The sequence below is a fragment of the Nicotiana tomentosiformis genome, chromosome 7, assembly GCF_000390325.3.
Source record: "Nicotiana tomentosiformis chromosome 7, ASM39032v3, whole genome shotgun sequence".
Classification (NCBI taxonomy): Eukaryota; Viridiplantae; Streptophyta; class Magnoliopsida; order Solanales; family Solanaceae; genus Nicotiana; species Nicotiana tomentosiformis.
The window spans coordinates 54384168-54398570 of NC_090818.1; the positions used below are offsets into that span (position 1 = coordinate 54384168).

Genomic DNA, 14403 nt, shown 5'->3' on the forward strand with positions numbered 1-14403 from the left:
AGGAAAAATACAAAAGAAGTTATAAAGTAAACTACGGACAGTAAAATGAATATGTACAATAATGGAGTGAACCGAATATATACAAAATGGATATGAATATATACATGGAATGGTAAAGTTATATACATACTAAACGTAAAAAAATAACGAAAGTGAAAATAATGATAAGTAAAAATAAAGGAAAATAGTATCATAATTATTACATGCCAGTTATCAAATCAAAATAAGACCACCCCCCGCCCCTCCCCCCCCTCCCCCAAAAAATAAAAGATAGCATTGTCCTCAATGATAAAAGCAAAAATAAGACTAGGGAAGGGATAGAGAGTAAAGAAAACTCCCTATGTGGTCTCTGTCTGGGGCACCACAAATCCTCTCACCGGCTCTCTGTCAGCCTCCTGCTCTGATGCTTGTGCTGTCTGTGCTGTGAGGGCAGTCTCCTCCATAAGTAGGTCCAGTGGAATATCTCCGATAGAAGTGAACTTCTCTACCTCCTTCTTCAGCAGCTCCACTGACACTTTTGAAGCTTGAGTCTTCTTCATCTTTTTGACCGGCTTGCCCAGCTCCTTGATCACCTTCCCATGAGTATCTAATGTCTCCAGAATTTTCTTTTGGTTGTCCAGGAGCTTCTTCTGGTTGTCCAAAAGCTCCTTCAATGAATCCTCCACTGATGGAGGTACCTGAAGTTGTGTTGGGACTGCCTGTGTTGCGGCTGCACTAGATAAGACAGACAGCTTTGATGTAGCTACCTGCAACATGTTGTTGATACTGGATAGCATCTGAGAGACCCACAGTGAAGTCTGAGGATATGCGGAAGATGAGGGCACAGATAATGGGGCTGTGACAGAAGGCCCGGATGAGGGAGGTGGCATAGCAGCCGAAGAACCCTCCGCTGTGGAAGGCTCGGAACCAGTGGACACTACCCTTGGCTCTTCAGACTGGCCAATGGAGGTAGTGGCTTTTCCTTTGAACTTTAGGTTGTCTGCTCCCTGAAGGTTGTACCAAGAGAAGGGCCTTTTCGGCTTCACCTTCATGTCAAAGTGTCTCCCCTCAACCCCCTAGTCCTTTACGTACATAGTGATGAAATTGGGATAAGGGTAGGAACTTTCTTCCTTCCCGGTTGCCTTAGATATGTTCTGGGCCATGAGGTTCCCCACATTTATTGGGTACCCCGCCATGATGGACGCTATGAGGATCGCCTGGGAGAGTGGAATGTCACTGTCATGCTGGCACGGATCAAGGCGGCTGTAGATGAAGGTGCACCACCCTTTGGCTTCAAAGCTAAGGAATTGAGACGCCCGGTGTAAGCCAGGCCAGTGTTGTCCCTGGTATGGCTATCACCTCTGCTACCCATGGACGGGCTGTTTCATCTAATGCCAACTTCTGTATGTATAGAGCAGTGTCTACATCATCAAACCCGTCATATGTATTCAAAGTTTTGCCATCGAACCGGATCTTCTTATTTCGTACCTTAGTCACATAGGTACCCTTTTTGATGTGGGCAACATTGGTGTAGAATTCCTTGACTAGGTACTCATTTGCTTCCGGCAACTTGATAGTGAAGAATTTCCACCCCACTCTTTCATCAAATTGTTTCTTCACATTCGGGTTGTGAGGGAGAAGGTCTCTTTCTATGAAATGTCGCTCAAGGGTGAGCGGCCTTTGTAGCCACCATTCCCGGAATTTGTGGTAGGCCTTTTCACTCACGAACCTATTTTGCCACACTGCCACCTTCCTTGATCTAATCACCCCCCCTCATGGGTATCACATCCTCTCCCGTTATCCGGAACCTCTTCTTCATCATCAATATCAATAGGAGCAGTTGTTGAGGCCGGAGTTGCAGCAGGTGGGGAAGATGGTGCTAAAGTCTCACTACCTCCTTCTGAGCCATCAGACGACTCAGATGAGGAGGTAGGTTGATTGACGAGACGGAAAGGTTGAGATTGAGCCTCGGGTTGTTGTGCAGATTCTCCCTCGGAAATCTCCCGGGAAGGGAGGTATTCGCTAGTGTCCAAGGAGTCAGCCTGAGGTCTCACAGGTGGGGCCTTTTTGCTAATAATCTTCTGAGGTTCTAAGGGTGCAGTCTGCTTCCCTTTGCCTCGGCCTCGGGAGGATACTCCTCTCCCTTTTGATTTCTCAGGACCACCACAAGATCGCACCATTATCTGCATACACAATCAGTAAAAGCTTATTAGTATTGTGGTTCAATGAATTAGCAAAGGAAAGCAGATGAAATGATCACAGTGTTTCTCAAATCACGGGTCCGCTAACAGCGTAAAAAGGAGTGCGGCCGCGGAAGGGTCAGAGCGGTCCACGTAAAAAGGAGCGTGACCGCGAAAGAGTTAGGACCAGACTACCAACTCTCTGAGCATTAGTTTTCGCTGACTGCGAAATAATGTGCACGGCTGTGAAATAACAGACGTAGAGCGCGTAAAAATAAATGCGTCTGCGGAATCAATTTGTTAATTCTCTGAAGCTCATGAACGCGGTCCGCAAAATTATGGACGCTGACCGCAGAAAAATCATCGTGTTCACGAATATATAAGCCTACCCTATTCGCATGAACGCGGACTGCGTAATTTGGACCGCGGTCCGTGAAATTCAAATCATACTGGCACTGATGAATTATTTAAGTCTTAGGGTTTCACTTAGTGCAAAACTTTAGGTAATTAACAAGCATAGTGAACAACTTTATCCCCCATTAGGCATTAAACATTACCCACATGCAATTTTAGCATCAATCAAGCATCATTTTGAAATCATGACATGTGTTAAACCCTAAAAATGAAAAAGTAAAACTAGAAGAAAAGAAAATCAAAAGATGAAATTAATGCAAAGATTTGAGCATAACAGATGTGGATTTGTAGTAGGAAATTGCTGCTTGATTAATAAGATATGAAATTGAAACTGTAAGAAGGGGAAGATGAACAATGGTATATTTCGATGAGAGTGTGGGGTTCGAAAAGTGTAAAAGTCCTAAGGACTTCTAATTTATACCAACCCCAGAGGTCCCACCGACTTACCTGAGCGCGGTCCGCGGAATTCCACCGAGGTCCACGCTTTTTACCTTTCGAAAAGCCTTTTCAGAAACAGGTCCGCTGAGAGAGGATTAACGGGCGTGGCCGCGTAAGATCAATGCGGACCGCGAAATTACGAATGCGGATGAGAATACAACTTTAGAGAGTTGATATTCTGGACTTTTCAAGTCCGCTTCCACTGACAATTTGCGCCCCCGTGAAAAGCTCTCGCTGACCGCAAAATTTTGAGCGCGGTCCGCATAATTCCCCATACTTAGGCAAATTTTTCCAGAAATAGTCTTGTACTGCACAAACAATTCCTACATAAAGCTCACAACCAGTTAGTTCAAAATAAAGCCTGATCTAAGAAGAAAATCAAAAAAAGAAAGAAAAACACATGGGTTGCCTCCCAAGAAGCGCCTGATTTAACGTCGCGGCACGACGCATATTACCAACATCATTGGAAATTGATCAAGGCCACCACATGGCTGTCATCAAACTTGCCGAGGTAATGCTTCACTCGGTGCCCATTAACTCTGAAGATTTCATCATTTTTATTTTTCAAGTCAAGAGCACGTGCACCACCTCAAAAGGGCCACTCCATTTTGGTTTGAGCTTTCCCGGAAACAGTCGTAACCGAGAGTTGAATAGAAGAACCAAGTCACCCTCCTTGAATTCTTTGTTCCGGGCATATTTGTCATGTAAGTACTTCATCTTGTCCTTATACAAGGACGAGCTGGAATAGGCATGAAACCAGAATTCATCAAGTTCATTGAGTCGCTCTACCCGGAGATTGGCTGCTACATCTCATTCAAGGTTTAACTTCTTGAGCGCCCACATGGACTTGTGCTCTAACTCAACCGGAAGATGGAATGCTTTTCCAAATACCAACTGGTACGGAGACATACCGGTTGGAGTCTTGTACGCAGTTCTATAAGCCTACAAAGCATCGTCAAGTTTCCTTGACCAATCCGTCCGGTTTGCATTGACAGTTTTTGATAATATGCTCTCTTTATCTCCCTGTTAGAGACCTCAACTTGTCCACTAGCCTGGGGATGATAAGGGGTTGACACCTTATGATTGACACCATACTTGAAAAGTAAAGTGTCGAAGGCCTTGTTGCAAAAATGAGAACCCCCATCACTGATGATCGCCCTAGGAGTGCCAAAACTTGTGAAGATATTTTTCTTTAAGAACGATACCACACTCCGTGCCTCATTGTTGGGCAAAGCTACAGCTTCAACCCACTTGGAAACATAATCAACAACAACCAGAATGTAAGTGTTACCACACGAACTCACAAAAGGCCCCATGAAGTCTATGCCTCACACGTCAAAAATATTGATCTCAAGAATAGTGGTGAGTATTCCCGCCTGTCACGTCTCACTTCATTATTCACATTCTCATCATTGGCTTTAATCTCATCATCTTCTTGCAACACAACATCATCACTCACAATCTTCTTTGGATTAGAGGTACTTGCATCTCCACCTCTACCGCTTCTTGTGGTCACCGCCATGGCATGTCCTGTATTGTTCCCACCCTTCGGGTTTACTACCGTATCACTTGGTAGTGCCCCCTTAGGTCGAGTATTGAATGCTTGAGAAATTTGACCCATTTGTACTTCCAAGTTGTGAATAGAGGTAGTATGTGAGGCTATTTGGGCGTCGGAGTCAACATTCCTTTCCATCATTTGTTTGAACACTCTCTATCTGCCCCATCTCATTGTTTGAGGAACTTTGCCCTTGAGATGAATATGGAGGCGTGTTGTTGGGTTGTTGATACATCGGGGGCCTTTGAAAGCCCTACCCCCGGTTGCCTTGATTTTTATTATTCCAACCCCATTGGTTTCCATTGCCGCCCCAATTGTTATTATTGTTCCCCCAATTCTGATTGTTGTTCCCCCAATTGTTCGATTTGTTATTGTTTCCATTGTTCCAATTCCCTTGGCCTTGGTTTCCCCAATTTTGATTGTTCCCTTGCGATCTCCATTGTTGATTTGGAGCATTGCTCCGTTGACCTTGGTAGTTATTGGCATATAACTCTTCCTCACCTTGATCATCATAAGAATCTCCTTGATTGTAACCACTACCACTTTGCTCATATTGATCTTGATTGTTTTGCACTTGTTGACCACGCTGTCTCCTCTTGTTGACCATGACATTTACCCCTTCCATGGCATTTACTTGCTTTGTCCCTTGAACTTGCTGAAGCTGGGCCTTTGCTAACTGATTCATAGTAGTTGTCAACTCGGCTATGTCTTGTCCGTGCTCATGAAGTTCCTTATGAAGATGGATGACATTAGGGTCACCTTGAGGAACATTTGCCCGACTCTGCCAAGCTGGGGATGTGTCAGCCATCTCATCAAGTATGTCACAAGCATCGGCACAAGGTATTTTCATAACATTTCCCCTAGCTAGCTGATTCACCACATACTGGTTGGTCGTGTTGATGCCCCTATAGAATGTCTGTTGAATCATTGCTTCAGTCATATCATTGTTTGGGCATTCCTTGACCATTGTCTGGTATCGCTCCCAGATTTCATGTAGGGGTTAATTAGGTTCTTGTTTAAAGGCTAAGATCTCATCCCTCAATGCTGTCATATGACCCGGTGAGAAAAACTTGGCTATAAACTTTTCTGCCAACTCATCCCACGTGTGTATGGAGTGGTTGGGTAGCCTCTCGATCCAGTCCAAAGCTTTCCCTCTAAGTAAAAATGGGAAAAGTCTCAATCTCAGAGCATCCTCCGACATGTTCGTCAGCTTGCTGCCCCAGCATGTGTCTACAAAACCCTTTAGATGCTTGTATGTGTTCTGATGAGGAGCTCCAGTGAAGAAGCCCCTTTGCTCCAATAGGGTCAGCATGACATTTGTAATTTGAAAATTGCCCGCCCGAATCCGGGGCGAGACAATTGCACTTGCTAACCTTCATTGGGTAGCACCTGGTGTGCTGCCCGTGGAGGAGGTGGGGGAGGGTTTGGAATGTTGTCATTAGCCTGGAGGCCTCTTCTTTGGACTTGGGGTTCTAGATTAACCTCATCCTCACCATTGTCATCTACCTCCTCCCCCGGAAGAACATGTCCGAGAGCATCATTATGAGCCATTTGGTACCTAAAGCGATTGATACACAAAAGTTAGAAAAACAGAAGGAAAGAAAAACAAGACACACAAATAGTTAGATAGATAGCCAACACCGTCTAACTCCCCGGCAACGGCGCCAAAAAGTGATTGCGGTCAAACCTACACCATTATAGAGTAACGAGGATGGTCGATGCAGTTTTACCCAACGAGGTCGGGATCGATTTCCACAGGGAGTTAATTTGGCTTGGAGTTAGGTATCTAACTAATCTAGATGTGCGTGTTGTTCCTAATTGCACTTTCAAACATTGTTGTGATTGATTCTATTCTAATTTTTATACTATTGTATGCTGAGTGTAAGCTAAGTACAATATTTTTGGTGAAAGTTTTCAAGTATTAAAAGGCACTAGGAAAGTGACTTCCGCCTAGGTGAGTATCTAATGTGTATCAAGAATCTAGGACAAGCTTGTTATGATTGGGGTCGTGATATAACCATCACACATAAGTACTCACTCTATACCTCTCGATAGTTTGAGTGACTTTGCCCGATTTGGCTTTCTCAAACCCAAATGGGTGTTCATACAATACAAATAAAATTGGCTCAAGTCGGGTATTACTATCTCTAGGTTTAACCCTTTAATTGGGGCTATCAATATCTTGAGTTCACCTCAATTCCTTGTTAGCCTAATTTTCCTAGACTTAGTCTCTCTTTCTCAAGAAGAGCCTAAGTCATAAAGGCATGAGTCAGTGTTTGCAACCACTAATTCTACAATTTTAGCATGAATTAGGCTAAATATAACTAACCCATAAACAATTAAGCCCTAAAATTCAAAGCCCATTAAGTACCCACACTAGGGTTGGTTCACAACCCTAGCTATGGGGTCTAGCTACTCATAGTAACAGCAGAAATCAAAGATAAAGATGAAATATAAGCCATAATATTAAAGTTCAAAATGAAAATCTAAAGTTTGAAGGTAAATCTACTCTAAAATTGTCCAAAAAGGGAAAAATCAGCCATTCACGTGCTCTGCTAAAAAATACTTAACCTAAAATTGATAAAAGGATCTATTTATACTAGGTTGAAATTTCCAGACAAAAGTGCCCCTGCGGAGGATTCGCGGACTCGTAATTCTGACCGCGTCCGCGCTTGAGCTTTCGCGGCCGAGTAATAATGAGCGCGGTCCGCGTTTCTTCAATACTGGGCTTGGATTGGGCTTAGTTTCGCGGACCGCATAATTTCAACTGCGTCCGTGTGTGCTTCCATCGCGGCCGCGTAATTTGGACGCGGACCGCATTTTTCAGTTAAGCTCGACTTGCAGGGTCTCTAAACCTCAAGATGCACTCTCAGTGGAATTCCCTTCGCGTCCACGTAAGATCACTTTGCGGCCGCGTAATTTGGATGCGAGCCGCGTTCTTCATTTGAGTCCAAACTGTAGAGTCTCTGAACCTCGAACCACACTCTTAGCGAAAATCCCCTCACGGCCTTGCCAAAGCTTTTACGGCCGCACCTTTCCAACGCGGTCAGCGATGATTTTAGTACTCAAAGCAACTTTTCTGAATCTACTTTCGCTGACCGCGTAATAGTGGCTACCTCAGCGGTGTTCCTTACGCGGCTGCGCTTTTCTGTCGCTCTCAGCGCTCCAGTCTTAGCCTTGGATTCGTGTAGGTTTGACTCCTTCATGAGTTGATTCTGGCTTCTTTCCCTCATTTTGACCAAACCCTGCAAGCAAGCACATTAAGTTAATTTTCGGGAATACCTTTACACATTTTTGACCCAAAACCTAAACAAAAGAAAGCAAATAATAGGCTAAAACCCCTAGTTATCACCCACTTTGGCCTCCTCCAAGGACTTCCTCTTCATATTATATATTGCACAGTTCTTCTCGAAGATGAGGAAATCCTCTTGATCCTGGAGTTTTGCTTAGAGTTTATCGATTTTGGCCTGGAGATCTTCTCTTTCAGACTTCATGGCTCTTAGGCGGGAATAATCTCAACGTTGGTAGTTGAGTGAAGCCGGTTTTGCTCCATGGCCCTCTTAAGCCTCTCTTCCATTCGGTCCCTCTTCTCCTCAATAGCATTGGCCTCCTCGGTTTTGGAGCATAAGCTGGCCTTCAGATTATTGATTTTCTCCTCGAAGGCAGACTCGTGCTCGGAAGCAGTGGTTACAACATCTTGAAGTTCGACCCACTTAGCCTTAGCCTCTCTAAGGTATTTGTGCAGTTGAGAAACTTCTTAGTTGTTGGCCAATCTATCTCTTTCAGTTTGCTGCAACCGAGCCTCGAGCTCGCTCATGTGTTCAACTTTAGCCTCCAGCACCGGGAGGCATGCGGCAAGTTGGTTCCTTTCAGCCAAAAGTTGATCCCCCTCGGAAGAAAGTCCTTGTTTGTCAAGGATCAACCTTTGCAGGCCCTCGGAAGCAAGAAGGTTAGCCTAAAAAGAAAGGGTTAGAGTTAGGATTAGCATTACAGCATTTAAACGAAAACAAAAGATAGAAGGAAACTAGGATGGCACCTGCGCTGCACTGTGCATGCTATTGTTTATCAGACACTCCCCAGAAAGGGAGCCCATTTTCTTCCAATCCTTCGCCGAAGCCAATGGCTTCAAATAATTGGAAAGTTCCACCGGCTTGGAGAGGACATGACACTCCTTCAAGATTGAAAGAGTGGCTCTTTGCCTTCCTTGGATCCTGAGAAGGCATAGTATAGGTGCTCCCCAAGTTCCCGTAGTCAGGAGACTGAGGAGGGGAAGCGTCTCTTTCCTGATCAGCTGATGCCGGTGGAGGAGATGTAGTTGGTGCTGGTGGCGAAGGAGCAATTGGCTAAGTGGGCATAAAGTTGTTGGCATAGAAGGAGAAGAAGCAGTTGTGGCAGAAGGGATGGTGATTGTTGCTTGCTCAATAGTTGAGAACATAAGAAGCACAAGGTCCGAACTCCTTGGACCGGAAACAGAATTAGGGGCCGGGAAGCGAGAGTCATCATTCTCAACTAATCCCAATTCACCCCAAAGCGCCTGGATTTCATCTATCGATGGGTTTTGGAACTCTCCTGGTTGATCATTCGGTTGAGCCGATGAAGATCCTTTTCTCCTTTGAAGGGAAGCCTCTCCATCAATATATTCTCCTTCGTCATGGAGGACTACTGTTGGCACTATGGTCGGCTCGGTTGGTGTTTTCTTTACTCTCTTCTCCTGAGTCCCAACCGAGGAGGAACGTCTCCTCTTTGGTTTCTTGTTCTCGGATTGGGAAATCCGAGAGGAAGCACCATAGGTAACTCGCCACGAAAAGAAAATTCATATACTTCCTGGTAACGCTGAGTATCGTCACCAGAAAGTAGGGGGACTATCTGTATGAGGTAAAATTGGTTGATTATAGGTAATCGAATAGTAAAATAACGTGTGGAACCGGAGATAGGCAAAGGAAGAGTCGGAAATAACTAATACCGGATGCGACATGTGTGACCGGTATCAGGTGATTTCCAAAGGGGACGTAGTCGGCGATAGAAGTTCAAAGGTTTGCCATCGGATAACATTCAATGAGGGAATATTTTCTAGCATTAAATGAGCAGTCGTTACAGAGAATATTTGCATTCAAGGCCAGCCGTTATATATTCATCAATGATACTTTTATTCTCATTCAAGAAGAGCTTGACTTTAGGAGCTTGTCCCCCTTACGATAGCTATAAAAACCATGTCGACGATTCCTCTAAGACACATTAAATATTCTACATACAAAAATTGTACTTTACTATTCTACGCTTGATCAAATAACTATATCATTGCTCTATTATTTGCATTGCTCTTGCTTCGGGAAATATCAAGCCCGAACTCAGGCTTGTTATCTTCTTTATTTGCTAATATTATTTTTGTCCTATTTCTTTATTATTTTTGGCTCAAATCGATTCGCTTGTCTATAAACCATATTACAAATTAGACTGTAATGTTTTACGGATAAATAAGAAAAAAAAACGGTTTAATTGAATCCCCTAATTTAAGGCACTTAGGTCTCATTCGTTTGCACTTAATGGAGGTCAAAATCTTCATCATTCAGATCTCAAACATTAAGTGCATTTATTTTTAAAATCTGAATCTTATTCATTTAGATCTTAATCATTAAGTGCGTTTATTTTTTTAACTTCGCAGAAACTTAATGCGTCCGAATAGGTCTGTATGATAAAGATCTATAACAAATACTTAATTTCATTAAGATACTATCATCCACTTTCATTATTAATTATAGTTACTGCGTACCATTATCAACTACTACCATGCCACCCACCATCACCACGACCACCACCATTCTCAACCACAAGCACACACTTATCCTTCTCAACTATCACAACTAACCACCCTATCACCATCACCCATATCACCTTCCTTAATCATAACCAATACCACCACCCACCATTATTAACTATCACCACCCACCACCATCATCCTCAACTATAATCGCCATCATTACCAATCACCACTAGCTATTACCCAAAACTATCACAATCAACTAAAACCACCACCAACCACCGTCTCTACTCGGCATTCACAATCACCACCGTTGACCACCACCACCACCAAATACAATATATATATATATATATATATATATATATATAAAAATTGGTTTAACGGAAGTAGACATGGTATCAAACCTGGATCTACTCGGCATTCAACCAAAATCACCACCAACCACCGCCTCTACTCGGCATTATATATAGTATTTTATTTGAATTTTATGTTTATTAATATTCAAATAAAGACAAATTTTATACATTCAGATGTTAAAAACAAACTGTCTTAATCATTTATTATTCAGATATTTTTACACATCTTAATATTCAGATGAGTATTCAGATTCAGATGCCTTAATCTTAATACACATCTTGATATCCAGATGTGTATTCAAATTCAAATGTCTTAATCTTAATACACATCTTGATATCCAGATGTGTATTCAGATTCAGACGTCTTAATCTTAAAAAAATAAATGAGGCCTTAAATTGATTGTATATTAATTGTAAGCAATCTTTATTTAGGGCGGATGATATAAACAAATTAGAATAATTTTGATAAATAAATTTTAAATATGATATAAGAACGAAAAAATCCCAAAAACTTTCTGCTATAAATTGGTCCTGGCATGTTGGACCTTTGGCTCCTTTACACCTTTTAAGAGGTCCGAAAAGTAGGAGAGTATCCAATAATAAGACTATTAAATCTATTAATTAGATTACATTACATCACATCACATAGTATTACGTTATATTATACATTTAAGACCAGTAGAACACACATATATACAGAGGCGTATGTATTGTACAAGTTATGGGTTCAACTGAATCCATAACTTTCGCTCATATTCTGTGTTTTTGCCTTAAAAAATATTAAATACAATAATAAATCCAATAATTTTCTATAAGTGGGGTCTGAGGAGGGTAAAGTGTATGCAGCCTTACCCCTACCTTGGAAGGACGGAGAGGCTATTTCTGATAAATCTCCGGCTGGAGAACGGATGAAAAAGGTAATGACAACAAGCAAGAATAACAACATAAAAATAAGACTGAAGCCAAGAAAGCAGTTAAGCTCTAGGTAGTAATAGTAATTTATGAATAAAAGGATATCATAATAACACTAATGTTAGCGAACTGAGTAAGACAAAGAAAAACGCTTGACTACCTACTAGCCTTCTACCGTAATCTTCGACCTCCATATCCTCCTATGTAAGGCCATGTCCTCAGTCAGCTCCAGTTTCGCCATGTCCCACCTAATCACATCTCCCCAAAACTTCTTAGGCTTACCTCTACCCTTCCTGATACCCACTAAGGCTAACCTCTCGCACTTTCTAACTGGGGCTTTTATGCTTCTCCTCTTAACATGTCCGAACCATCTCAACCTCCCCTCCCCGCAGCTTATCCTCCACAAGGGTCATTCCCACCTTATCCCGAATAACTTCATAAATTCCTAATCTTATCTAACTTGGTATGCCCACACATCCAGCTTAACATCCTCATCAACTACTTTCATCTGGATATGAGAGTTCTTGAAAAAATAAATTATGAACGCATTAAATTAGATGAAATGTGACAGAATTATGAATCTAAATCCATAAAATTTAAATCCTGATTCTGCCTCTCCATATATATCCTATTCATTTTGCAACTATTTGTTGTAAAATTTATCCAAAAGAGAACCAGGAACAGCCTTTCTAAAATTACATCTAGGTTGCCTTCTAACTTAATCACAAATTTCTGTGGGATAAAACTGAACTAATTTCTAAATTTCTAAACGACGCGTTAGTTATCCTAAATATGTTAAGTGGTATCTTGTGGACATGTAAGACGGGATGGGTATAAATTTATTCATTACTCCATTCGTTTCAATTTATGTGAACGTATTTCTTTTTTAGTCCGTATCAAAAAAAATGACTTCTTTCCTTATTTGGAAATAATTTATCTTTATGCAATGATTTATAGCCAAATAAAATATATGTGTCTCATTTTACATCACAAGTTCAAAAATCTTTTCTCTTTTTTTAAAATCAGTGCCCAGTCAAATAATTTACATAAATTAAAAAGGAGAGTATTAATTACCTAGCAGAAGGAAGAAAAACATTTAGTTGAGTGGAAGCTTGGGTTACTTTGAGCGAAAAAGACATGAAAATGTTTGAGAAAAATAAAGAGTTGCTAACTTATGCAACTCTCAAGGCCAGTCACCCTACTAGACACACGAAGAAAGAGTACTACAGAAATTGAACAAGTTGCAGGTAACGTGCAATTCTTGTTTGTGTGTTAAATGGGAATAATATATCTTGGTACAAATGTATTCAAAAGCGTGAGACGGCATCGTGAAACTTGCTTTCTTCGCTTTCTTCTTAATTTTTTAAGACCTAATAAAAGTGCTCCTCAATGCAAGCACAACAATTTTTCCTTTCTTTTTTTTATTTTCCATTCACACCACATATAAAAACAATCATTACTTTTTATATTTAATCATGATTAATTGATATATCTTGTCAGCTCATTAAATCATTGCAAGTTGCTATGATTTGACGTAAATGTACCTGATACAGTAAATTTTTACCTTCACAATGATGTTGCTCACTTGGAATAATTCTTTATTTTTCAATACTAATATCATGATAGTAAAAGGATTCACTAATTTGTATCAATAACATGCATATTTATTCCTTGATTTCGCAAACCTTTTCCTAAAAATTTCCTAATTATTGCATTAGTCGATTACATAATGAGAAGATTATCATATTACTAAGCAAGTAAATGAAGGAGAAGAAGAAATTATGAAAGTGATAGAACCAGAAGAAACTAATCAAAGTATCAAACCAACCAGTGACCAAAAAATGAAAGGCACAGAAGAGGCGCTGAAAGGAAAATAATGATAAAATAATTGTTTTCCTGAAATATATATATGTAAAAAATAGTAAAATAATTTCAATCGTGTAATAGATTAAGTAGTAAAAACATAAATACAGAAGCCATCAAATTTAAATCATAAATTCGTCTCGCATGCGGCACTAAGTAGCGGAGGAGGTTTACCTGATCTTCCTATATAAATTTAAAGCAAATGAAGATTAATATCTCTTCCAGAAAATATGCAATGGTTATTAGAGTTTGGACTAAACTAGGTAGGTATGCCCGCCACAACTGGCGTCCATTATTGCAAAAGTATTACGTACCAGCAACTAATGAATTAACGCCATCTTCACTAAACATTGAATCCATTATTTCAAAGGAGCCATGTATTAAATAGAAATATTTATGTTTTTAATTAATTACTTTTTAGCTAGCCCTTCTAGCTAGCGTTGCAAATTGCAATCTCAAGATTAAGGAAGCTAGCTAGTACAGTAATAAATACTTTATATACGAATACCTTCGCGTGTTGAAGTAGTGATAAGTATTATGTGCAAGCAATCTCCCAAAGGTCATCTTTGATAGTAACACATTAAATAAACTTGATGAAGCGAGTTGCTCCAATTAATGCATACTCATCATATTGGAAATTTCTTCATTGGTTTAGTAGCTAGTTCTACCATCTAAGCACGACACTGAGAAAGATATGACTAACGTGTTGGTTTCATTACTGACTACTGAGCCCAAAAATTTGTAATAAGCAGACCTAATGATTCGTTGCGCCATCTACTCCTTTTGATTGTTTAATTTACTTAACTTTCGGCCATAAAATGGTCCCGATCTCTAAATTTCGGCTAATTGGTATCTTGTGGACCCATACAGATTGAAGGGATAGACATTCAAATTATATACACTATTAATAGTTTTAAAAAATTATATTGTCGTTACCTGTCTTAT

General features: G+C 40.7%; 1 protein-coding gene across 1 annotated transcript; it reads right to left on the bottom strand.

Moving 5' to 3' along the window:
* Positions 1 to 284: 284 nt before the first annotated feature.
* Positions 285 to 14155, bottom strand: LOC138896498 (uncharacterized). The gene is made up of 2 exons (XM_070181553.1): positions 13967 to 14155; positions 285 to 2162 (listed from the first exon to the last, which is right to left on the bottom strand). The coding sequence occupies exon 2, from the start codon at positions 1029 to 1031 to the stop codon at positions 339 to 341; it is 693 nt and encodes a 230-aa protein (XP_070037654.1). The 5' UTR covers positions 1032 to 2162; positions 13967 to 14155; the 3' UTR covers positions 285 to 338.
* Positions 14156 to 14403: the final 248 nt, after the last annotated feature.

Bases quoted from the DNA above. Each gene is read 5' to 3' on its own strand.
- LOC138896498 (XM_070181553.1), bottom strand. From the start codon at position 1,031: ATGAAGGTGAAGCCGAAAAGGCCCTTCTCTTGGTACAACCTTCAGGGA.